The 27331-nt window shown below is 35.8% G+C and overlaps 1 protein-coding gene across 1 annotated transcript in view; it reads right to left on the bottom strand.

Annotated features, from left to right (window-relative positions):
- LOC136841916 (mucin-3B-like) overlaps positions 1-26707 on the bottom strand; it is a 52395-nt gene extending 25688 nt beyond the window's left edge. The window contains exons 1-6 of the mRNA XM_067109336.1: positions 26674-26707; positions 17504-24807; positions 8503-17143; positions 4627-4759; positions 3129-3315; positions 1-184 (exon numbers count right to left, since the gene is read on the bottom strand). The exon at positions 1-184 is cut by the window's left edge and continues 72 nt beyond it. Of these exons, the coding sequence (XP_066965437.1) occupies positions 1-184; positions 3129-3315; positions 4627-4759; positions 8503-17143; positions 17504-24807; positions 26674-26707 (16483 nt within the window). The remainder of the gene's footprint in view (positions 185-3128; positions 3316-4626; positions 4760-8502; positions 17144-17503; positions 24808-26673) is intronic.
- Between the last annotated feature and the right edge of the window lie 624 nt (positions 26708-27331).

Raw genomic sequence — 27331 nt, 5'->3', positions numbered from 1 at the left:
CACTCAGGGTTCCCAACAGAGGAAAGTTCAATGGAGAATAAGGGCAATGGCAGGCTAATAGGAGATCAGCGTGCAGCAGTATGTAATGGTGTGGGCACTGCTTCAGGTAAGGTTTCAGGCGTAGTCTCTCGGTAACTTCAGGACAGGGGGATGTTGTAGCAGGGGTGATGTTGGTAGGAGGCGGCTAGCCGGACAAGTCCAGAGGCGTGAAGTCGGGAGAGCAGACTAGATAGTAAGAGTGGATGCGTGGAGTGCCAATAGGGCAGCAGTGTCGAGTGGCATTGTAGAAGAGGCTAGCATGGGGCAGGCTAGTGGCGTGTCTTCAGGAGATGGGTAGGTTGAGTCTATACAAGCTGGGAGACACCCAACGGAGAAACTAGCATAGGTATTCTAGTGGTGTGGACTTCTTTTTGTTAGAGACTAGCCAAGAAGGGGTCGTCGGGGCCAGTATTTATACCGCAGGCGGTGCCGGTTGTATTTTGACACTTCTGATGGCCTTGTCTCAATGGGTCTCCCATTGTCCTCTTTGTAAGGCATGTCGCTAATCTGGCCAGGTACCTAGAAAGGTCATTGTATGGTGGCCAGATAAAGGTTCGAGAAAAGAGGTATCAGTGGGGTGACAATGAGATGGAGAGTCTAGGGATTTGTAGGTAGGGATACAGGTGTTAGCAAGTGGAGATGTAGGTGTGGGTCAGGACAAGAAAGTGACCCTTGATGGCAGCGCAGGTGTTTGGGAAGGCAAAGGGAAACAGCGAAATGTGAAGGGGTATGTGTGACTGGGGAATTGAGAAGAATAGTAACAATAGAAGGAACTCTCAGTTGGGGCGTGCTACTTGCAAGTGACTGCTAAACATGTCATCTAAGGGGTGACTTACTGGGGTCAGGTCAGATCAGTAACGACTGGCTATGATTGTAAATCATGTTCTCGTAGACACTTGCATTGGCTTAACTCGGCCTGGGAAACTTTATGGGAATATACTTGGTTTAGAAGCACAAAACAACTTGTATTTCTTTTGAAATGCATGTTACTGCATCTCAGGAATGAATATTTAATTAAACTTATATTTGCAAAAATCAAGTGGGATAAATCATGACAAATGATGATTTTGTGAAAAAACATATATATATATATATATATATATATATATATATATATATATATATATATATATATATATATATATATATATATATATATATATATATATATATATATATCTTCAATGCAACACAAAGGAACGCGTGCTTGAGAATATCTCTAAGTCCACATCGGAAGGTGAGTGAAAACAGTGACTTTGAACAAGCTCTTTTGTACTTTATTCTACATTTTCAAATTCACACTGAATACAAATACAAAAAAAGTTGACAGAGACGATATACAAAAACAGAAGGAGTGGGGGCAGGGTTACAGTTTGTTAATCTGGGCATGTTCTTTAAACAAAAGACAAGGGCAAAGGATCGAGGGTAATCCGGTGAGATGGTTCTGGTGGAAGTAGCTTCAGTGAACACAGTCTTTAGCAGATTTCTTTTCCGATGGCCGTTGACCTTGTAGATAACTGTTGACTTATCCCAGTTCATCGTATTGCCTGTCTTAAGCCAATGAGCCACAATGCCATTATTTGATAAGGCTCTTGAAATGGTGTATTTGCTTTGGGAGCTTCTTACTTTTAGTCTTCTTAATGTTTGACCAATATAAATCTTATTACACGCTTTGCTAGGAATACTGTATACAATATTGTTTGAAGTAAGAGGCTCCCAATGCAAATGTACCATTTCAAGAGGCTTATCAAATAATGGCATTGTGGATCATTGGCTTAAGACAGGCCATACTATGAACTGGGATAAGTCAACGGTTATCTACAAGGTCAACGACCATCAAAAAAGAAATCTGCTAAAGACTGTGTTCATTGAAGCTACTACTACCAGGAATGTTAATCTCCATCCTGGATTACCCCTTGATCCTTTGTCCCTGTCTTTTTTGTTTAAAGAACATGCTGCCCAGATTAACAAACTGTAACCCCGCCCCACCTTCTGTTTTTGTAAATAAATCTCTGTCAACTTCTTTTGTATTCAGTGTGAATTTGGAAATGTAGAATAAACTACGACAGTACTTGTTCAAAGTCTCGGTTTCACTCGCCTTCCAACGTGGGGCTTAGTGATATATATATATATATATATATATATGTATATATATATATATATATATATATATATATACACATCTATATATATATATATATATATATATATATATATATATATATATATATATATATATATATATGTGTGTATATATATATATATATATATTATATACATATATGTGTACGTGTGTTTGTGTATTTGTGTACACGCATAAGACTGGAATTATTTTACAGAGCCAATAAATAAACTTTATCATTTTCCTTTACTCTAATCATAGATTTTTCCCAAATGAAAAACAAAATTACGGTGCCTTCACTACGCCTCAGTATATGTATTTTCTTTTATTGTGCATTTTGGATAAGACTTCCAGTTACTAAAAGCTCTAATATTGGTTTTTTGACACATTATTATTATTATTATTATTATTATTATTATTATTATTATTATTATTATTATTATTATTATTATTATTCAGAACATAAACCGCTATTCATATGGAACAAGCTGTCAAGGACCACTGATTTGAACATCGTGATCATCGGAAAGAAATTACTGAAGATAATTATATATACGTAATACAGAAAGAAAAGATCGGTTATAAGAAAAAAAAGATAAATTAATAAATAAAAATATAAACAAATGAGTAAAATACGACGTGAATTGCTTTAGACAAGCAGTCAAACCCCCCCTCCCCGCCATGGATTGACATTTCTACAAGAATCTTTGAGATGAACCAGTCAGTTGAGACAAAATTATATCAATTCCGTGACGAAATCTTCCTGTCTTCTCTGGTGTCGACGAAACGAAGCGAACGACTGTGAGGACAGAGTGATTTACGGACCTCATCCCTCGAATAAATTGAAGAAATGGTAAGAGTGTTGCGAAGCATTTCTCGTCTGCACATGGCGGCTAAAGAGGCCACGCAAATTGACGTCTGCTCGTCAAAGCTTGTCAGTCTACGTGGATTAGTCTCGTTAACGAACCGACAACACCGCTCTTCCACCCTCACCCCGTCCTATTTTACTCCTATCCCCTCCTCCTCCTTCTCCTTCCCCCCCATTGTCCCGGACATCCCTCCAACGGGACACCTGTACCTGACTTCCGAACTTCCTCTTTCCCGAGACACCTGTGTGGCAGGAGCCTTTGCTGGCGTTGCCTGGGTGTCTGATGCTATTTCGTGAGAGGGTTCTGCTGGGATGAATGACTCATACAAACACGCTTGCTCTTCATAAAATATATTGTTTTCACTCCTCTCTCTCTCTCTCTCTCTCTCTCTCTTGGTTAATAGTTATAGCCAAAAAAAATTATTTTTTCAATAATAATATTAATGAGAATTTACCGGTGAAAATACACCTTGACTAAAATTCAAATTGTTTCCACCTCTCTCTCTCTCTCTCTCTCTCTCTTCTCTCTCTTGTTGGAATAATAGTTATAACAAAGAGAATAATTTTCAATAATAATATTAATTAAATTTACCGGTAAAAATACACCTTGACTAAAATTCAAATTGTTTTTCTTACCTCTCTCTCTCTCTCTCTCTCTCTCTCTCTTGTTGGAATAGTTATAACAAAGAGAATAATTTTTCAATAATAATATTAATTAAAATTTACCCGTAAAAATTAATCTTGACTAAAATTCAAATTATTTTCATCATCTCTCTCTCTCTCTCTCTCTCTCTGGAATAATATTAGATAAAGTTATAGAAAAATAATTTTTTTCAATAATAATATTAATTAGAATTTACCCGTAAAAATACACCTTGACTAAAATTCAAATTGTTTTCACCTCTCTCTCTCTCTCTCTCTCTCTCTCTCTCTCTCTCTCTCTCTCTCTCTCTCTCTCTCTCTCTCGTTAGAATAATAGTAACAATAAAGAGAATAACCATGTGAATAATAATGTTAATTAGAATTTACTTGTAAATATACACTTTCAATAAATAAATCTTTGACTTCGCCAGTTTCAAATCATAAAGACGAGACACCTGCAACTCTAGCAGTTCTGGTGTTTAAAGGAAAATACTTTCAAGCTTTGTCTTATAAATTGACCCGTGACCTTAGAAAACTAGGTCAAGGTAGAAAAATAAATCAATCAGAAAGAGGAAGAACGAAATTAATAATAATAATAATAATAATAATAATAATAATAATAATAATAATAATAATAATAATAATAATAATAATAATAATAATATAGTAAACTTTATTACTATGGAAAATATATACTTTACATAGTGATATAATTTACTATATAATTGTGGATTTTTATTACACATTGTTTTTAACGAGATTGTGAATTTCTTAGCAATGATAATAATAAAAACAATATTAATAATAACACCATACGATAGGTCGAATAGTAATATCGGTCACAATCAGGATAATTTAGCGCGTATTCATATCATTATTTTTCGAGCACTGGTTGTCTAAGCGAAATAAACTTCATATATGGCTATCAGAAGATCTAGAAAAAAAATATCCATACCAGCGTGAACATGATATCAATGTGATCATGATACTGTACAGTGCCTTTGAGTGTTTCTCAATAGTAGTAGTAGTAGTAGTAGTAGTAGTAGTAGTAGTAGTAGTAGTAGTAGTAGTAGTAGTAGTGTGGAATGCTTTAAACAATAAGATAATCCAAGAATCAAGGACGGCAGTTTATCAGTTTTATCAATAGAACTATGAATTTGCTGATCCTCCAACCATAAATCTTATTTTTTGCTGTGTTGTTATTGTTTATTGACTCGGTGATTCTCGTGTGTTTTTATTGCATCAGTAGCGTAACGATAGACACACGAATATATATATATATATATATATGTATATATGTATAAAAATATAATATATATATATATATATATATATATGTATATATATATAATATATATATATATATATATATAGATAGAAAGATATGTATATATATATATATATATATATACATATATATATATATATATATATATATCAAGTTTCCATTGAAACTGTAAAATGAAGCAAAATCTCTCGGCATCAAATGCTTCATCTTTCCTTTATTTATTTCTCCTTTTTCTTAGTTTGTTGTTCTCTCTGTTTTCCATTCGTGTTATTTTCATGATAACATATTTATATCGATTCTTCTGTGAATGTTCTTTTCCAAAAACTGGGTTTTTTTCCGCTAGTTGTCTTGGAATTCGTGTACTTTCTACTGTAATGAATTTATGTTTGCTTCTTTTAAAGAGTTCAATGTCTAAAATAATTTTTAACTCGGCACTCTTCCGTATGCTTTGTTTTTCCTTTCGATATTTTATTACTAGAAGTTCTTTTATTTTTGAGCAAAAACTGATTTTAACTCAATAATCTTTTATTATTTTATTTTTCAGTAAAAAATTATTTTAACAATAATCTTCCGTTATCTTATTTTATTTCCCTAGTCTATTTTCTTGGTAGAAGTTCCTTTATTCCTTTTGAATTATTGTTTGTGATTTCTTTAATGATTATTCTTTGTTTAACCGAGGATATTTGCATTTTCACTCCTCTTCAGTGTGTTTTCTCTATGGCTTTCATTTTTAGCCCTTGTTTTAAAAAAGCGACCCCTCTTACATATTATTTTTTGTCGTATAATCTCGATAGTAAATTTCTGATTTCAGTTCTTTAAGGGTTACTGCTTAAACAAGGTACAAAGTTTTGTAATCATCACGTCTTACAAAAAGGTTACGTAATGATTTTTCCTTTTAGTTTGGCAACTTTTATAAATAAGGGCCTCTTTCTTTCAGTAATTTTTCTCTTGTTCAGCATAATTTCTAAAAGACCTCACTACTCATTTTTCTTTTTTTGACCTACGTAATTTCTAAAATATGCCTCCGTAGAAAGAACTTCCCGACAGCAGGTACTAAACGTAAAACAAGTTCTTCCTAATTGGACAGAGGAGCTAAAAGTGGAATCGAAGTCAAGTCCTGAGTTTCTGGATAATAATTCAGCGTCGTTTTATAGAGCATTTCGTGCGAACGATCTGATAACGAGCAGTGTCGAAATTTCGTTATTTCCTTGTACCCAGGGACAGACAGCCCCCTTATCCCTTCCTATCTCCTTTCGAAACATTGTATAAATGTTAATATGTTTGGGGGCTTTCGTCATGGCGATGATCAGCTGGTATTTTCAGCTATATAATTGGCCCTTCAGCTTCCCTGGAGTGTTCTTGGACAAGAAGGACGCGAAATTGTGAAATAAGAGTTTTGAAAGAGCACGCTAATCAGTTTCTTCTTGTTCGAAGGAGTTCGTATAGTCAAAGGAAAACGTGCTTGTGGAATAAGTGTTGTGAAATAGCTAACGAATCAGTTAATTTTTGTTCGAAGAATTTCTTACATTCACGTATATCTTAGGATTTGGACTGTGGTGAGGCGAGAAGAAAACAGTAAGAAATGCGCCTTAGTTTCTTCGGCGCAACCGAGTTTTCTGTACATCGTATGAACCGCGGCCCATGAAACTTAACCACGGCCCGGTGGAGGCCTGGCTTATATTGTTGCCAGACGCATGATTATAGCTAAGTTTAACCTCAAATAAAATCAAAACTACTGAGGCTAGAGGGCTGGAATTTGATATGTTTGATGATTGGAGGGTGGATGATCAACATACAAATTTGCAGCCCTCTAGCCTCACTAGTTTTTAAAATCTGAGGGCGGCCAGAAAAAGCGGTGCGGACAGAAAAAAGTGCAGACGGACAGACAAAGCCTGCATAATAGTTTTCTTTTTAGAAAACTAATAAATCGATTTAGAATGTTGCTCATAAGCATTCCCGTGAACTATAATACTGAGATTTTATCTCAAAATCTACATTTCTTAGGACGCTGATGATCACTCGTTAACGATAAAAGTTACTGTACCATAATATCTTCCAAAATAATTTAGGATATTAACCATTTATTATTGTCAAACCCATTTCCTATCAAATTCAATAAGAGGGGGAACAAAAGACAAGCGCGTAAGCATAAAAAGATAAGTTGCTTGAGAACATTTCAATTCTGCAATGCCTGAATATCGAAAATAAGTAGCCTACTACACCAAACGATACAGCTACCTGCTGTGGTGTTTTGATATTTTTAGTTGTATTCTTCTCAGTCACGAAGCAAGACAGAATTTGTCGGTGCATACGACAATGAAAACGAAGGACATACGATAAAGGAACGACCCGTATTTCTTTCCTTCCTCCTTTGTATCTCCTTTATTTCCATTATAGGATACGTCTATATATATATATATATATATATATATATATATATATATATATATATATATATATATATATATATATATATATATATATATATATATACATATATATATATATATATATATATATATATATATATATATATATATATATATATATATATATATATGTATACATGTGTATAATATATATATATATATATATATATATATATATATATATATATATATATATATATATATATATATATATATATATATATATATATATATATGTGATCTTAAGAACGCAGGAATGACATCATGAGTGATCTTTTCACAACATAGCAACAGTTGTATTGGGATGTTGTGACTCTTCTTCTTTGAAAACTAAAATTTCGTCAGCACAACTAATAAGAGAATTCCTTAAGTTTGCTGGACCTCTGTATTAAAGACTAAGCTTTGTTTGGTGATGATTGTAATTGTTTTTATGTGGACTTGGAGGAGTCGTATTCTCTTTGGAAAAAAGATGCTATTGCATATCGAACGAATCATACATAATAACAACTGTGGTACTAAATTTCATACCATCTATCTGTTTAGGGATTACATGAAATAGTTCTGATTGCTTCAATTTCATTTTATTGGTTAAAGAGGACAATGAGTAACAACAGCAGTCATAGAGATAATTTAATGTTGCGTTATATCAATTCATTTCATCGAGCTCTGGTAGTAGTCCTAAAAGAACATTTAATTTCAGAAGGTTTCATTCTTATTTATGTTGCTTTTTTCCTAACAAATGTACCAATAACATTATGCCAAGAATGTGTAGTAAGTTTCTAACTCTTTTTCCCTTTATGGGAGATGTACAGAAAATGAGATTCTATCTTTAATCTTCCAAAAGAGTTTTGACATTTACAACTTGCAATAATTACAACATACAGTTCCAACCATAATCAGGTAACTAAACCCTAATATGAAATTTTACAAATATTGTACAAGTAGGTTATCATATCTAGAGTGGATCACTGAATAAAATTCTTACGCAAGGTAAATACAGTCAAATCAACTCATCATTTCTCTTTTGCTCAAGGGTCGCATCATATCTGAAAGTATCTAGAAACATCAGCGGTCACAGTAACATTCTGATTCTCCATATCGTACAACTGATCACTGATGAGCTTTTCAGCCTCTTCAAGTAAATTTAGAACTTCATCAAAAATAGTAGCTTTTTCGCTGTCAATCTTTCTTAATGCCCTGATAAATGCATAAATCGAAGACCTTGTTTCACCGTAAATAAATTTTTCTTGATGGTATGCATCCATGAATAAAACTGGTCTTTGAGCCACCGTATCATCATTAAATTCAAATGTAGTAGCCGAGGCAGAGTTGCCAATGTCAATTGTTGATCCACTTCCACCTGATGTTGATGAGATCATCGTGCTTGTTCTAGTGTTATCATCATTTCCACTATCCTCTGTTGTACTATTATTGTCGCTTGAGGTAAATGGCATCGTCTTGCTGGATCCTGTCTCGTTTTCTAATTGACCTCTCGTAGACAATGATGTATGTGTAGATCTGGTCTTGCTTTCATTGCTACTGGTTACACTGCTAGATTCCCCTAAAGCAGACGGTGTCACCTCACTGGTTCCAAACTGAATGTCTGTAGATGGTGAGGGTAGTGAACTAATAGTACCGTGACTTATATCACTCACCGTTACGTTACTCATTTCACTGCCTGGTGTTGAAGTAATATAATTTATTAGAGATTGGTTCCTTGTAGCTGATGATATCTGTAAGTTATCAGTAGTAGTCGGGTTTTTCGCATGTAAAGCACGAAGTAGCCGGAGAGAGCTTAATAATCTCTTAGCACTGCATAACAGTCTTTTACACTCTGCTTGAGTGTCGTCAGTTCCATGGTCAATGGAACTCGCAGATTGTGTAGTAGGAGAGAATGATGTCGAGTCATTGTCGAGAAAGCCAGTTGTAGAACTGTCATTAGCAGTAAATGGTGATATGGGGCTGCTTTTTTGCAAGCTATCTTCAGAACTGGTGCTAATAGAGAAGAACGATGATGAAGCGCTTACCAGAGAGCTATCTGTAAAATTAACATTTGCAGGAGAGTTCGATGATGAATTGGTTTCTAGAAGGCGAGCAGAGGAAACTGATGCAGTATTGTTTTCAGTTAAACTGTTATAAGCTGGAGTGCCTTCTTCAGATACATTCATTTTATTGTCCTTCAGAATTCTTATTAATGATATCGAAAAATAAAGGAGTTCCTTTGATTGCAAGAAAAAGTTATAGTCAAGAACGTGTGATCTTTCTGTGGAAGACTCTTTCATGAAAAACTCCAGTTCTTCCATTACCATTATTGCATAGTTCTTGATGTCCACCAAGCTTCGGTGGAGACTTCCACTGCTATTTATTAGGTGTCCTCCAGCAGAGAGAAGACTAGCAAGTTCCAGGCTATGAGATTTTAGTTCTTTAATATCATTTTTCTTGATTTTAAAATTTTCCGACCATCTTTCCAAAACTTGTAGTGACAAAGATATTAGGTGTTCCACATTTTCGTTAATTTCCATGGATATGTGATATTCAGTGTTATTATCAGAAGGGATTCCTTCCATAGCATTTCCTAGAATTTCCTGCTCGGACTTTGTGACACTATCTGTATTGTCTGCAGGTGAATTTGAATCTTGATTGTAATCATTATTTGTGTTTATATCTGATGATTCACTGGTATTCCTAAAAATGGCTAAATAGGAATTAATTGTCTCTAAAACATTTGAGTATCTAAACAATGCTTCCTCACCTCTAGCTTTTTCTAGCGTTTTTGTGAGGTACACGTTTTCTAGTAAGGACACTAAAGTTAAATTTGATGATATTAACATCTGATCCCACATATGGAAGCCTTGAACAGTGTGACAAGAGTCGTCGAGAATTTTCATAAAACTCTTGAATTTAATTAATGATTCAAAATTAACGGACGAACTATCATAAGTCCAAAACATGAGAACATCAGAAGCTGACTCAAATAAGTCTTGAAATGAACTGGCATTAAATAACATACTGTTGTTGTTTGATAATGGTGTTCCCGTACTGTATACGGTAGTTTTGTGTGTCTGGGTACCAACAGTAAATGTATCTGTCATATGGGTAGTGTTCAATGTTGTAGCACTAGTAGTTGTTGTCTGCGGTGTATCAGTCTTATTATTCACATTTCCATGACTGAAACTCATTTGGATGTTTAGTGTTGATGAATACGTTTGATTACTTTTGCTTCCAGAATTGGAAGTCGTCTGAATGTTAGTCGAATAAACACTAGTTGGAATTGTCATTGATGAATGCGTTTGACTGCTTGTGTTTCCAGAACTGGAAGTCATTTGCATGTCAGTCGAAGTACTAAGCGGGGTTGTTGCTGAAAGAGTGTTATTATCAGAAACGGGTTTCGAACTAGCTGTTAGCAGGATTTGTTTTGAGGCAGTAACAGCTGATGTACCACAGTTTGTCTCACAATAGATCCATTTCCAAGTCTTTGCAGTAGCATCTCTAACTACACTTATTGCTTCTTGCAGTATTAACATCTTTGTACATGTTCTACCATAACTTCCAACTGCTTCGCTTACAACACTGAATAGTCCCATTCTAGTCTGAATAAATTCAGTAATGCCTTTTATGTACATTGCATTGAATAAATCACCACCTACAATGACAGATTGTAAAGCAGTTAATAGACTAGATAATTCAAAGAGTGTTCTAAACTGAAGACTGTTTGCATCGTTTTCTGTGGCTTTTAAGGTTGTTGTAATATCCCGTAGTATAGCATCTGTGTTGCTGCTAACATTACCTGGCTTACCAACTCCGAATTCACCCAATCTTTGAACAATTTTGAGTAGTATAGTTTCAATTTCATAGAACATGTATGATAACTGGGAAGCTGAGCTGATTTCCCAAAAATAGGCCATATCTCCCTGATCCAAACTGTATCCCATTTTGAATATTTCTTGCCGATAATGGAAAGAATGGACAGAGAAGAATCCATTTGCTTCCACCAGTCTGGTCTTGGTTTCTAATACAAGAGAATAAAGGCCTGATGAATCAATGATGACCTCGCCTTCGGTGACACTCAAAGATGTAAGTTCAAACACCAGTCTTAAACAGGAATTCACTTCTTCTTGAGATATAAAAGCGAAGCCTTTGATAAAAGTCTTATAACACTGCTCAATAGAATTCATTAGAGTAGCCATTTTTGCAGTTCCTCGATTGCCTGGCATTTCCTCAATAGTTACTTTAAGCATATCTGACATCTCCACCACATCATTTAGAGTATTATGTGATTTGGAAACCTGAGTAGCGGATTCAAATACATCTATGGCTATGCTTAAATATAAAGAAACTTCAGAGAGTTTCTTTGTTACATTGGAGAGGTCACTGATTCCTTGCAACACAGTAAATGAACGGGAAGAAACTACTTTGCTATAGTATTCAAGTTCATATATATAAGAATCTTCAAGGTTGAATCCATTCATGACAAATGAATCAGTTATGTTTAAAATCTTTGATAAAATATCATCAACTCCTAAAAGTGAGTCCCCAAAACCTGCATTATCTGTAATGCTATTACTGCTCTCAGAAGTTGAGGTCATATTTGAGGCGGTGCTAGATGAACTTGTTCCATAATCAGTGGTGGTGATTGTAGTTATATTTGAGGTGATGCTAGATAAGTTTAGATCTAGGTCTACTGCACCACCATCTTGGGAAGTATAGTCTCTGGGAACCTTTTTTATCTTCTCGAAAATAACATTTATTAATTCCCTTACCTTAAGTATCCTGGTTTCACTTGTCATGTATCTTAAAACCAATGCATAGTGATCATGTGCAGCTATAATACGTTTAAGAATGCTGTGAATACTATTTAGGTACAATATATTATAGCTGCCTGTAATCTCTAGTGAGCCAAAACTGAAATCCTTTATTATAACATCTAGATTTTTAGGAAGATGAATAAAATCAAGAGTTTTGTTGACAAAGAAGTAAAATCCTCCTTGTACAATATCATTTATCATATTTTCTGATCCAAGTTGTTGTTTATTGGAAGCCAATATCTGTCGAATAGATTTCTCTGCATCCATAATGTCTTTAGAAGCTTCCACATAAGTCATAATGGCCCTGTTGTACCTATAGCGCATCATTGCTTGCATTTCATATTTTTTTGCTAATAATTGTATTTGGGATAATTTGTCATCAATACTAAAGACGTAAGTAATGTCTGCACCATAAATTCTAATAGCTTCTTTTAAAGTATATTCCTGCCTAGAGAGTTTTCTAATAGTAGTTCTCGACACTGAGAAGAGATTCCTTTTGAATACGTTGACTTCCTCTCGTATACTTGCAATATCTTCTACGTATATCGATTTTCTATTATTTTGCACTTGAATTCTATATGAGAACGGTATAGCACTAATCAGCCTTGATACAGTTGTCTTGGCTCTCTCAAATATACTTGCCTGGCGAGTGGCTTTCACAAATTCAACTGCATCTTGAATCATTTGACTTAACTCCTTAAACTCAATGGTATAGTAAAATGAGGTATTGTTTTTCAGTGAAAACACCAAAGAGGCAAAGGTTGAGAACATGTGTCCTGAGTCAATGGTCATGATGTTCCCAGAAGCACTGTTGAGCAACTGAAGAAGGTAACTGACCTCTCTACTTGAGTCATGTAGAATTTCTGAGCTATTCATAGTAGTAACAAATGTTGTCCCTCTGAGGTAAGAATTAATTTGAGAGAACAATTCAAGTTGTCCATCTACTTGAGCATCGAACTGGTCTTCCGTAGTTTCCCTGTCGACAGTTTCTAAAGTTACTTCCATTCTTTGCTGGACGATGCTCAAGCTTCTTTCCAAAGTAGCGATTTCTGTAATTTCAGTTCCCCGGAGCAAAATTAGCAGCTGTGAAAGTTCAGCTAAATACTTTTCATAAGTGATGATCTGGTACTTCTTAATTTTTCCCTCACTCCATTGCTTCGAAATTTGAAGAGAATCTGAGATAATTTTCAACAGTCGAATTCTTGAATGAGACACAAACTGAGAAGTTCCATTGAATGATCTTGAAAAGTCCCGAATTACAATTAAATATTTAACGACAACAGCATAGGCTCTTTTGGTCAGGTACAATTCCTTCTGTGTCTCTGATCTAACAAGATATGACTTACTTGCCATGTATGTGAAGTCATAATAGTGTGTGACAGTAGGTTTTAACAGAAAGCTTTTCCATATTTGTATATAAGATATATGAAATCCCCTAAAACTTCCATGACTTTCAATAAATCTAAGGCTTTCCCTAAAGCCATACAAAGTTTCTTCACTGATACTGGAAGAGCTCCTTAAACTATAATGCATTATAAACTTTGTTATAGATTCAGAGTGATAGAGGATACTTAAATCTAATTCTCCAAGTCCTGTGTTGTTTGCAGTATCATAATCAAATCTGGCAAAAAATTCCTTAAATTTATCTATTAAATAAGATGACTCCTGCAGATTCACAAAACCCTGGGACTCTAAAGTATACAGATATATTGACTCATTATGCGAACCTAAAGTCGCAACAGCTGAAGTTATCAGGTTGAGCACACTTTGTATTTCTTCTAAATCTAATAACTTTTCTGAAACGGTGACTGATTTAATTTTATTGATGTATGATGCAAAAGTAGTAAGAGAACTAAAATGAATGTTGTCTACGCTGGTAATTGTGACCCTTAAGACCACTGACATTTGTGAGAGGAGAAAACTCAATTCACTTTCTCCACTATCTTGTTCATTCTGTGCCTCATTAACATTTGTGCTGCTGGTAGATGCACTCAAAATTCCAGACGTTGAAGTTACAGCATCACCTGAGTTCTGTTGTATAGTTAAAGATTCCAAGGCAAAAGTTAGAAGGCCAAGGAATTCCTTTTGAATATAAGTATGCTGGGAAACTTGACTGATTTCCCTTATGACAGATCTTTCTTCACTAGTGTATGAATTTTGAGCTTTCACTGACTCTGAACTGGAAGAAAAAGCGGTAAAATATGAAAGGTCTGCATTTTCCTCCGGCACTGAGTTGATTACCTTCGATGCACTTACAAGAGAGGCAAGAGAGGTATATGAGAATTCCACAAATCTCAGCGAGTAACTGATAAGGGCACTAATCTCGGTTGAATCTAGTGTGATATTATTAGATGACGCAGTTGCTGCACTTAGCTGATAAGAGTACATTGTAAGGGTGTTTATCTCCATTCTAGTAATGACATGAACACCTGTGAGGCTGAGAAGAGTCTCCTTTAATTCCGAGATAGTAGAGTGAATGGTAACGGGTCCTCTCTGCAACGCAGATATTTTTGAGATGCTCTTCTCGATAGACCTTAAGGTATTTGATGTTTCCTCAATCATTGCAGACCTCATTTCAATTTGGTAATTCAATTCCATTTCATTAATAGACGCAGTTATTTGCACTGAGTATTGGTTCAACTGTGATAACTCTGTTTCTGTGTAATGGCATCTGGATTTTGAAAAAAACAAGCTCAAGTCAGTTTCCACGAATCTTCTTATTAGATTTGCAGCATCATAAGACTCATGTGCAAAGCCATGTGAGTTTACTGACATTTTAGCAATACTAGCCATAATTTCCTGAAACATTTTTAATAGCCCTTCACTATCAGTTTCATTGTTTTCTTCATCTGATGTAGAACCCATTTCAGTTGAACTTTGGGCATTAGTGGGTGGCACATCTATGCTAAGTATGGAGGAAGATGAGTTAGCTGGTATTGTTGTAAAGCTGGAATTAGAAAATGGAGTAGTTGGAAGATTTCCTTCCTTCACTTCTGGATCAGCCATGCAAATGAATAGCTCAAGTGTTTTGACAAGTAATGATACAGAATTCTGTAGTTCCTTTCCTGCAGCTATGGATTCATGGAATTTAATGCTCCTGTATGACTGCTCCTCAACAAAGAGAAACTGATCCATTAAATTAATAACTTCCGTTAGGTAGACAATACCTGCTCCCTGAGAAACCACCACACTTGAGAAATTGAAACTGCTAAGCCTCAGGCTGAAATCGTTCGGGATTTGTTGGAAGTCATAAATGAATGAAATGAGGAAGTTATACAGCTCTGTAATGAGAAAGTTTTCTTCATAATATGTAACAGTTTGCACTGAAATTCTTTGCTTTATGGAATATAAGATAGAAGACGTTGCTCTTATGGCGGCGTGATTTTCGTTAAGATTGATAAATATTCTTCTTTCACTTTCATAGTTCTCTTGTGCTCGCAACTGTATATCTGCAACATACATAAAATAAGTAAGTTGCTCAATGATTATGGATAAATAGGCCATATTTTGCACCTTAGTGTTAAATACTGCGGTAAAGAAGCTGTCCATGCGAGTGTTAAGTTCTGATATTTCAATGGCTGATACCGATAAAATATTAATAGAACCTAAGAACAAGCTAAACCTGGTTACTTCCTCAACTTCCTCTATATCGTCATTCGTGTTATGAATTCTAAGACCACTTAATTTACCATACGCCTTTCGTACTGTGCCACTTGCTGCACTTGTATACAAATACTGTTTCTCTGACCTCAACACTTGTGTTTTCTGAGCAAGTATTTTCGTGAATGATGTTTTACGAATATTAACGTACCTTGTTAAAATATCAAGCCCTTCGATTCTTTCATTTGCAGTCCCTTTTTCTAATGTGTTCAGCGATCCTATGTATTCCCTTAGAACTACAATTTCATTTAAGGTATATGTTTCAACTGACTGTAAGAAATATATGGTATCATTGATTACCCTCAAATAAAGAGAGGAGGTAAAGGAAGCCAGTTCGTATCTTGCAGAGAGCCTTTTAGTTATTAACTCTATTTCTGTGAGCAGTTCTATTCCAGTTTCAAGATTGGAAATTTGTATGGAAACATATTCAAGCGTGTATGAACGGGAAATACTCAATTCTAAAGATACAGTGGCAGATGTTGTTTTTCTATGGAGCTTATGCAATCCATAAACCCTTGTGTTTTTTGTTATATTAACCGTCACTGCTTTTAAGACTTCTATTTGGCTACTCAGGATAGATACAGTCTCTCTCGAATACTCCGTTTCTAATCTTTCAATGGATGAAAATATCTCCGCGAAGACTACATGGGAGAAATTTCCTCCACTTCCATCCCCCTCAGTCTTGGCTAATGATCCAAGTACATCTGAAGTTTCTATTAACATTGACTTATACAGCTTTAATTCATAAACTCTTTCAGAATATGAGCTGTCGAAAGATCCTATAATGAAGGCTTTCCGCACTGACTCTTCGATTTTGCTTGCCAATGAAATAGTTTCTTGAAGATCAATAACTCTCACAGACAACGTAAAAGTAGTCATTAAGGAGGCCAAGCTTTCCGTGTAGCCATGAAGCAATGTAACGTCCTTTTCTTGAATAAGTCCTTCCTTAATTAGGGATAAGGTGTACAGTATTCTTTCTATTTCAAGGGATTTGATTTCTTCGTATGACGTCATGGAGGACACTGTTTTTCGAGAGATTTCTTTCAGTACTGACAGAGTATAAGTTAGAGCTGACTGTTGCATGGATTGCATCTTTATAACTTGATCTCTTCTTGCCTCTGTTTTAATCGTCTCGATCTCTCTTGTGTATGACTGCAGAACTGTTGCACTCAAATCTGCAATTTGCGAGAGCTCCTCTACAACAATTCCTTTGTTAAGAAGTACAGTGAATAACTGGACATTCTCCCTAAAATAGGTGAGATCTTCTTCCTTCAGGTCAACAACATTAGCCTTGAAACGTTTTAGCATTGTAATGATTTTATAGATAATCTCTCGAGTTTCATTGTTTACTTCAGTACTTATCAAAGTACCTGAAGTAATTTTTATTGTTATTTTTGAAACAAAACTCAGTACACTCCACATTTCTGTAAAAAGTGTAAATTGTAACCGCCTTTGATACCTGAATGTAAAAGTCGTTAATTTAAGACTGATTTCCCCTCTAGATCTCTTTATGTTTTCAATTATCTTTACATATGACTTAGAGCTAATTATGAGTTTTCTCTTAGTGAATCTCAGTTTCTCAGTCACATCTTCCAGAATTTTCACGTTATCTGCAATGGAACCTGAAATATTGACTTCAGTGAACCTCACAAGGTCTGATACTAATCCAGTTTCATTGGTGCTGTCTAAGTCACTTGTTGTAATATTGTATAACTCGTCACCCAAATTTGAAAATGTTGAAGATAGCATCATCAGGGAGTTACGGTACTCTGATATTTCATTAATGGCAGAAAAGACTTCAGTGCTTTGCTTCGTACCTTCAGTTTTGGAAAGAACTATAGATTTTAGTTCGGTTAATCCTGCGATCCTTGTATTTGCTTCTACAGTAATGTTCCGAAAAGATTTTACTTTCTCTTCAAGAGTTGTTATTTGATCCACTGAAATATCGTTCATATCTATGTTTTTTATTACTTCCAGTAAATCAGACACTTCTGGAACTTCTCTCTCAGTACCTCGTATGTCAGCAGAAGAAATGAACAATGTTATGGTGCTGCTAAATTGCTCAAAAATCTTGATGATTTTAGTTGTCATAGTTTTCTTAGCCAGAAGTTCAACTGATTTTCTTGAGGATGACATTTTTTCCTTGATGCTGATTTCCAAGAACCCTGCTCTCTGGATCGCTTCATTTATGCCATTGATGTGTTTACCAACGTAAACAGATGAATTCATGCTGCTTACTCTATTTCTCATTTCTTCAAGAGAACTAATCATTCCTTCACTAATGTCACTGGATTTTGACATTTCCGTAAGGAGAGTAAAGAGCTGGTTAATATCTTTATCCTCAAATTGCTCTCCATTTGTGGAATGACCATTATATAGGAACCACAATACCTCTTGAGTCTGTGATAATACAGAACTTGATCTCTCTAAAAGCACAGTTCTCATCCTGTTCTCAGAGACTTGTCTCTCATAATTCAGGGTTTGGCCAATGGTGTAGATTGCAGATCTGGTAAGCTCTAGAGCTTCTAGTATAATCTTCATATCAATCTTCACCTGAAGATTGAAAGATTTCAGGTTTCCTAAGAGAATTTCAAACATTTTGATGAAAGAATAGGATAGTTCCTCATTTCTGCTTAGTTTCCCCAAGAGAAAAAAGAGGTCACTAAATACAAATGAAGAACTTATTCCACCATCAAAACTTTCACTTCGATAATAATTCACCATTGCCAGCAACTGGTTTTCAGTATCAGACAATAATTTTGTTGATGATAATAAGATGTCAAGAGATTTTCTTGCTTCCCGAGTAGATATCAAAAATTGGGCTTCTGATTGGGCAGTGTAAACAGATCTCTCAACCATAGACTGTAAGGAAAAAATTCCAGGAATCTCTTCTCCTGCATTTACATTTAGGTTTTGCAATGCACTGATACTTATGTTGAGTTCTGTTTCACTCACATCAAAAACAGACTGTTTGAGAATCCTGTTTATAATCAAGCTGACATTTGAAATTACCTCTGAATTGGGCACTGTTGTTATAATCTTAGTGGAAGTAATCACTGTAATTTTAATCAGTAAAATTTCTTTTATGCTCGTCAGCAAATATATTCTATTTTGAACCTCACTAATCTGTCTTATTACAATGTGACGGTCCATTTGCTCTCTTCTACGGATATCAGACATTTCTGCAAGCCTCATTATGGCCTTTCTTAAGGCTAACAAGTTACCAATACCTGTACCCTTGTGTTCTGACGCAATTATAATGGATGTAATGTGGGCAAATCGAGCGCTGATTTCTGAGAGTACATCACCAGTGATCAAATCAACATTGAGGCTCAGAGAATCCAGCCAATGTATTGTCTCTTCGATTTCAGTATTACTTTCACCAAGTAAGATCTCCGGGTTTATCTCATCAATGAAATGTCCAAGGTTTACTACAATGTCATTTGCTGCCCGTGAAACATCACCTAACTGCTGTATACTGAGTGAAATAGCCATATCTGCTTTGAGTTCTTCTGTATAACTTTCCACTATTACCAGTGTCGACCTTGCTGATGATAAAAGTTCATCTGTTCCCTCTAGTTTTACTTTACATTCCTGAATTGTGTATAATGTCTCCAGTATATGCACCAGACCGCCGGAATCTGTGAAAGACGATATATCCCCTGAAATGTTGTTAATTATTGATGAGAACATCTCGAAATCTACAGTTACGTTACTAGCACAGGTTCCTATTTCCATTTTTGAGATTATTTCTAGTGTCATTACAATGTCATTTAAGATATTAAAGATATTTGTCACTGAATTAAGTTTTTCATTCTCTTTGGCTAATGCTTCCTCCTTGTATATAGTTTCGGTTATGGAATACATTACTTCTTTGACTGTTACTACCACTGTTGTAATAGAGACACTATAACCACTAAAAATACTGTATTCACTGGCAGATGACACCATATTTTGTATCTGCAACTTTATCAACATTAAATATTGCAGATCTTCTTCAGTAACTGAACTTCCTTGGAGCTGTATTTTTAAGAGGAATTTGAAAAAATCATCAATAGCTTCAGATTTTACTATCTCATAATCCGTCTCATTTACTGCACTTTCGTTAATTGTTACACTCTCCAAAAGCGACATGGTATTATTAATAATTAAGAGTATCGCCGACAATACTTTCACTTTACTGATCGTTACTGTCACCATTCTCTTCTCAAACGACGTCTTAGCATTTACAATTTCATTCAAGCTCTCTGTTAATCCGGATATTTTTCCAGCGACCTGTCCCTTTTCAAAAGCAATTATGAACTGATTCAGAACCGACAGTGCTTGTTGGAATTCAGAAATATCTTCGAGTGTTATTGCACTTGTCTTCCTGACAATCATTCTTATGATAATCATAAGATATGATACTTCAGTACGGGTTATGCTTTCGCCACTTGCTAATTTATTGAGCTCAGATAGCTGCTGTAATGAATCCATGGATTCTAATATGAGGTTAAAGGCACTTTGCTGAGTAAAGATTATCTGGTTATTTTGATCAGCCAAAAGTGCAGAGTGTTTTGCTTCCTCTATGCTAACTTCCACAGAAGCTATCAAGGAAAATAAATCATTGATACCTGACATGTGAGAACCAGGTAACGCTAGAGTTTGGAAAGTACCAAAGATTCCTAGCATCTCATCAACAGCAGACCTCTGAATGTACTGGACCCCTTGGTTCCAGAAAGCTAACTGTTTTTTCATTTCCACGACCATCAAATATGCTACTGTCGAGCTGGAAGTATGTGAATCCGTTAATTGTAAGACGTAGGATTTGAGCTTGATAAGGAAGGAATGCATGTATATCAAAATGTCCAGTGATTCCTTGGCCTTGAATGAATTGACAAGGGATTTCCTCTCGTCAATTATAACTGTTTTAGTTGTTTGAATTAACGTGGTTAATTTTCTGAGGCCTTTGATTTCCATAAATGAATGAATGCTCCTGGAAAGTGTGATAAACTTGGTGCGGTACATCTGAATTCTGATCACATCATCTTCGGTTATCATGTAATATTTACTTGAAAATTTAACCAGGAGCTCCAAAAGCTGGTAAATGACGACTTCAATTTCTGCAGTGTTTGATATTTGGCTTTGGTCTTGGTAGCTTGAATCTGAAATCCTTGTTGTCAAGGTAAAAATTTCCCTTTCTAAAATTGTCATAATTGTTATGGTAGCCTCAAGTCTTTCAACGGTAATCAGTTGGTCTTCTATTTTAGACATAATAACTACCCTCTCTTCTATCATCCAAGAGGAATTGTGTGCTACCTCTAGTAGCTCTTGAATTCCACTGATGGCAACGATATTGGAGTCTAGGGATTGGTAAACTGAACGTAAATAAACAGAATACGTTTTCAGCTGTACAACGTGAGTTTCTGTCAAGGATTCCATAACAAGCGATGACAGGAAAGATTTGATCACTGAAATTTGATCTACATTTTGAGTCGAACTAGCACTTAATGTCTTATTTTGAATTTCTTGGCTTATCTGAATGATATATGTAATATAATACCTGACACTGTAAGTAATTTCAGCCGCCATGAAAAAGGAGCTCCTAGTTGATAACTCTTCAAATGAGACTGATGCTCTTTGCATAAGTTCTCTGTTGTAGATTTTAAAAGAGTCAAAAGCTACTATGTCAACTTTGGAAGTTTTATACATTTCAATAATTTCCATGGCAACTATTTCAAAAGATTTGAGAACTGTAATGTGCTCTTCAGACAGGACTTCAAGGGATGATTGAAGTAACATGAAAACATTGGTGAAGTTTTCAGGAATAACATACTCTGTATAAGTTGAACTTTCTTTTGCAGTTTCTTGAGCAGCATTTATGCTTGCTATGCTTTCTTCTATAACTTTAGTTGCAGATACAAGCTCTTTGTATAACAATATCCTGTTGTGTGCATTTATTTTACTTGTGATTTTCATTATTGAAGAATCAATGACTGCTCGTGATGACTGGACTAAGATAAGCACATCTTCTATGTATTTTACACTTTCATAGCTCAAAGTTAGTCCACTGTTTACTTGTTCAAAGAGTTTCATTAGTTCACGTGAATATGCTTCCAGCGTCCATAACATCTCTTGTGTCATTGCCCCTGATCCTGATGCCTTTATTAGCTGAATTATATGCATAACTTTGAATATAACAGTTATGGAAAGGTTACTATTACTATCAAAAGACGATTGTTGTGAAACTATGTGCTCCAGAGAAGTTAAGTTATCTGCAATGTATCCTATTACTACATTTATTTGTGTAACCGTTGTGTATGAGGCACTCAGAGTCATTTGTCTATTTTCCTCCTCAATTGCTCTTGATAAATAACCTAGAAAAAGGGCTGTAACTTTTATGGTAGATTTCACCGAGGATATACTTTTATCATATATAATTAAAGATCCAGCTTGTATTTCAACCCTTAGGACACGTATTCTCTCAGTCATACTTTGGATCATATAGATATCTTCATAGGTCAAACGCTGGATGTCAATCATCCATCTTTCTATCAGGATTTTAAATTTCAAAATGAATGTCACATTGATCTGAGGAGCTGTGTCAGTCATTTGTTTCCAAGTGGTGTTCTCACTACGTTTTGTCAAAGAGTCTTCAGCGTCTGATACCATACCTGAAAGCTCAGAAGTTGAATTGTCCATGATTTCTTTGGCCAACACCCTCAATGACCTCAAACCTTGTAAGCCAGAGGTGGATGTTGCTGGTTGAGTTGTTGATGGAAAGGTTGATGACAAGTAATCTAATTGCAGTGTTGATGAAATATCAGTTGATGACACTACTGATGGGGGATTGCCTAATGATTCTGCTGATGATGCAGTTGAAGACAGATTTCCCATTGTTTCTGTTGATGACCAACCATTTGTTGGCTCAGTTGATGATAGATTTGCCAATGGTCCTGTCTGTATTGTATTCACTGATAGTCCTGAAGTAGATGTATGAGATGGAGATAATGTCATATCTATTGATGATCTTGAGGATGCCATTGACCCTGTGGAAGATACATTTGTTGCTGCCAAGCCTGATTTTGTTGTATCTGTTGCTGACTGTTTCGTTAAGGTCACATCCATTGGTGTTGGTGGTGTTAAGGTTAAATTCATTGACAGTTCTGAAGATGCCGATGTTCCTGTTATTGCCGTTGGTGGTGACCCTGTCAATGTTATATTTATTGACGGAGTTACTAATGATGTTGGTCCTGTTAATGTCACATCTGTTGATAGTGGTCCTGTTAAATTCTCACCCACTGATGATTTTAAGGATGACATAAGAGTTGATGGCAATGTTGAAAGGAGATATCCTGATGGTTCTGTTGATGGCATTGCAGTTGATGTTGCTGATGGTAGATTTCCCAATGTTCCTGTTGAAGATTGACCACTTGATGGGGACGATAATGACGTGTTTGCTGGTAGTCCTGTTGGTTTTATATCCGCTGATGTTGGTGTTCCTGTTAATATCATATCCACAGGCGGTCTTGAAGAAGACAATGGTCCTGTTAATGTTACGTCAGTTGTTGGTAGCCCTGTCAGTGTCATATTCACCGATGGAGACCCTGTGGTAGATACATTTGTTGTATCTGTTGCTGATGGTCTTGTTAACGTTATCGCCATTGATGGTGCCCCTGTCAATGTTATATTTATTGATGGAGTTACTGCTGATGTTGGTCCTGTTAATGTCACATCTGTTGATAGTGGTCCTGTTAAATTCTCACCCACTGATGGTTTTAAGGGTGACATGAGAGTTGATGGCAATGTTGAAAGGAGATATCCTGATGGTTCTGTTGATGGCATTGCAGTTGATGTTGCTGATGGTAGATTTCCCAGTGTTCCTTTTGAAGACTGACCACTTGATGAGGAAGGTGATGACATATCTGCTGAAAGTCCTGTTGGTGTTATGTCTGCTGATGCTCCTGAAGATAACAAATGAGTTGATGGAACTAGTAATGACAGATTTGTTGTCAATCCTGCAAATGTTACATGTGCTGATGATCCTGAAGATACTAATGGTTTTGTTAATATACCCTGTGTTGGTGGTCCTGAAGAAGACAATGGTAGCCCTGTCAATGTCATATTCACCGATGGAGACCCTGTTAATGACACATCTGTTGGTGGTGGTCCTGTAGATATTTCATTTATTGACGGTCCTGAAAAAGATATGAGAGTTGATGGTGTTGTTGATGGAAGATTCACTGATGATTCTGCTGAGGATGTAATCATTGATGGTGCAGTTGGGGATAGATTTCCCAATGATCCACCTGGTGATCCACCATTTGATGGTGCAGTTGAAGACAGATTTGCCAACATTCCTGTTAATGTCATATAGATTGATGATCCTGAAGATGTAACCGGCTGTGTTAATGATACACCCGTTGCTTGTGGCCCTATTAAAGTTGTATTTGTTGCTGCTGGTCCTGTTAATGTTACATTTCTTGATGGTGGACCTGTTAAAGTCTTATCTGTTGGTAGCTCTGAAGATGTCGATGATCCTGGTGATCCTATTAATGTTATAACAGTTGCCAGAGGATCTGTCAATGTTGTAACTGTTGATGTTGGTCTTGTTGATGTCATATCCACTGATGGTGGTCCTGTGAATGACTCATTTGCTGTTGGTTCTGAATATGATAAGTGAGTTGATGGTACTGTTACTGGCAAATATGTAGACAGATCAGAGGTTGCAGTTTCAGTTGAAATTGGAGGTGGCGAATGCCCATCTGATGAGACTGGAAATTGATTTGTCACTGAGATATCAGTCTTCATCTTTGATACTGACGAACCTTTGAGTACATCTAATGTTGATCCTGACACTTCGCTGATGGATGAGGAAACATTCAGTAAATGTGCAGCTGAAGATTCTTCTGAATTTGTTACCGGAGAACCCACAGTTGAAAATCTTTCTGGCTCTTGCGTCGTTGTACTTGAACCTGTTAAGTGAAATCAAGAACTGGGTGCTTTTGAAGGTATAGAAACTTATCATCTCTTGACTTTCATATGGCAAGTAATAATTTTCTTTAAGCGAGAGAAGTGGAAAAGAGGGACACAATCAGAAAGGCGGAGAAAGAGATTGTTACAGAAAAATGAAAGAGAATAATAAATATGGCAAACTGCATAATCCTCAGATCACGATGTATACTCTGAGCTGTTATGAAACTTTCCTGAATGATGTAGCAAATGTAAGTATGTCCAATATTTTTAATACAACAGCAGTCACTTCCTCTTTGGATATTGCTTTCTTCAAGACGCAGCCTTTGGACGGACATAAATTTCCTTAATAACTGACCTAAATTTTAATGGACAATTTAAGCAGTCAGTTCATAACTTTTTTTTTTTTTTATTACACATTCTGCTTTTAGTAGCTTGGTCTTCTACATGATTCCTGGAACTGCTTGGGGTTCAGGTTTACCAGAGTTTTTCTTCGGGGATTTGGGTATTGTGCCTAGTGCTGCGGTGATTATGACCACCACCCCTACTGGAAAATCCTGCAGTACTGCGACATCTAAGAATGATGTTTCTTTTTAGTTTTGTCTGTCAAACCAGGTCTGGTGGATGAGCTTGTATCATCCTGTGTGCTGATACTGTAGCCCGAGAGCACTTGCGCCTGCTCGTTTTCTACAGCTCCCTCAGGCTGGTGCTCGCGGCTCCTGTTGCTGTTCTATCTGATTTTTTTTTTTTTTTTTTTACAATGAAGATGGTCTTTTGCCACTGCATCATGTCTCATTTTATACCGGTTCTGCGCTAGTGGTGGGCATCTGCTTGCAATACGGTTTAAGGTCTCTTCTTTTACGGTGCATTATCTGCACTTGGACGGTTATTATTATTATTATTATTATTATTATTATTATTATTATTATTATTATTATTATTATTATTATTATTATTATTATTATTATTATATTAACAGGACCAAAAAGCTGAAGAATCAGGACAGTAAGGCAAAAGAGACCAGAGGGAATGAACTGAAAGTAATAGGGAGAAGGAAGTGCTAAAAGCATTTAGTACTACCTACTTTCACAAAATGCAAGATGGTATTGTTTTCATTAAATGAATGTGGATGAAAACATTTAACAAATAATTAAAATTGTCCCTCCTAAGGCGACACAGCAAAAAATTGGCATTATTAAAAAACTCTCAAGGACTTACCTAGATTTTCTTTCACAGGTTTGTGTGCGCATTTTCTTCTGCAGTTACAGGCACCTATACTTATCTTCTGGAACAAAATGAGGCGTAAGCGATCTAGCTGGGAACTCTGTTGGTATATGAAGTAAAGGTAAGCAACAATATTCAGAAGCTTCTATTTATGAAAAAGTAAAGAGAGTATAATAAGTATCTCAGTTCATTTGCAAAGTTTTTCATTTTTTTACAAAGTTTTAAAAAACAGGACCCACTATTTCTCTCTTTTTTTGATCTCTCTCTCTCTCTCTCTCTCTCTCTCTCTCTCTCTCTCTCTCTCTCTTTAACACGTAAACTTTTTATTACAAAATACTCGACCCTTACTTTTGGCAACAGCAGAGAAGAACCATGTTCAGCGGAGATGCTGACCTGAGATGGAGAGAAAATATTAAACCATTAAACGCTTTCGGTGATTCGAAACTAAGTTTACTTCTCTTCTCCAATTTTCTTAGAAATATGTTTTGGAATATTAATGAAGTGCAAGCTTCAAACTTCCTTCGACAAAATTTTCTGTTTCAGATATCAATTAGGCTGACAATGGCAATTCAGTTTTTATTCCCTAAAAATGATTTAGTTGTGGTTGGCAATTTCTTATACCTCTCAGTTCCTATTCCACTTACCTTTAGATAAGATCTTGTGCCAGCATAAGGCCATTTTAATCTTAAATTTCCAGCTATCAGCCAACCAACAACATGAAGAATTTGACACCAAAAAATACAGCAGGTGAATGGAAAATTTGACCCACAAAGAAACCTCAGCACAGAAGAATAGGAAATTGAACACCCCCTCCCCCCAAAAAAAAAAAAAAAACTCAACTCATACGGGTAGGAAATTTGAGACCTAAAGAAACTAGATCACAGTGGATTAGGATATTTGACATCCAAAGAAACTGAAGCACATAGGACTAGAAAATTTGACTCAAAGAAATTACAACGCAAAGAAACCACTGCACAGAGTGGCGAACTTGACATCCAAAGAAACCTGAACATAGGGGACTAAAATTTGACATTCAAATAAGCCACAGAATGGACGACCAAGAAATTATACACACAAAGAAACCTCAGCACAGAGAACTAGCAAATTTGATACCCAAAGAAACAACAGCATATACAACTATGAAGTTTTGCACTCAAAGAAATCACAATTAATAGGACTAAAAAATTTTATGCCCTAGAACCCTCAATAGATGCGAGTAAGGGATTTGACGCTTAAAGAAACTGGAGTACAGAAGACTAGGAAATCTGACACCCTAAGAAACCTCAGCATAAAGGACTAGGA

This window comes from Macrobrachium rosenbergii, chromosome 9 (genome assembly GCF_040412425.1).
Source record: "Macrobrachium rosenbergii isolate ZJJX-2024 chromosome 9, ASM4041242v1, whole genome shotgun sequence".
In the NCBI taxonomy this organism is placed as follows: domain Eukaryota; kingdom Metazoa; phylum Arthropoda; class Malacostraca; order Decapoda; family Palaemonidae; genus Macrobrachium; species Macrobrachium rosenbergii.
This window is presented reverse-complemented; position numbering and strand designations above follow the sequence as displayed.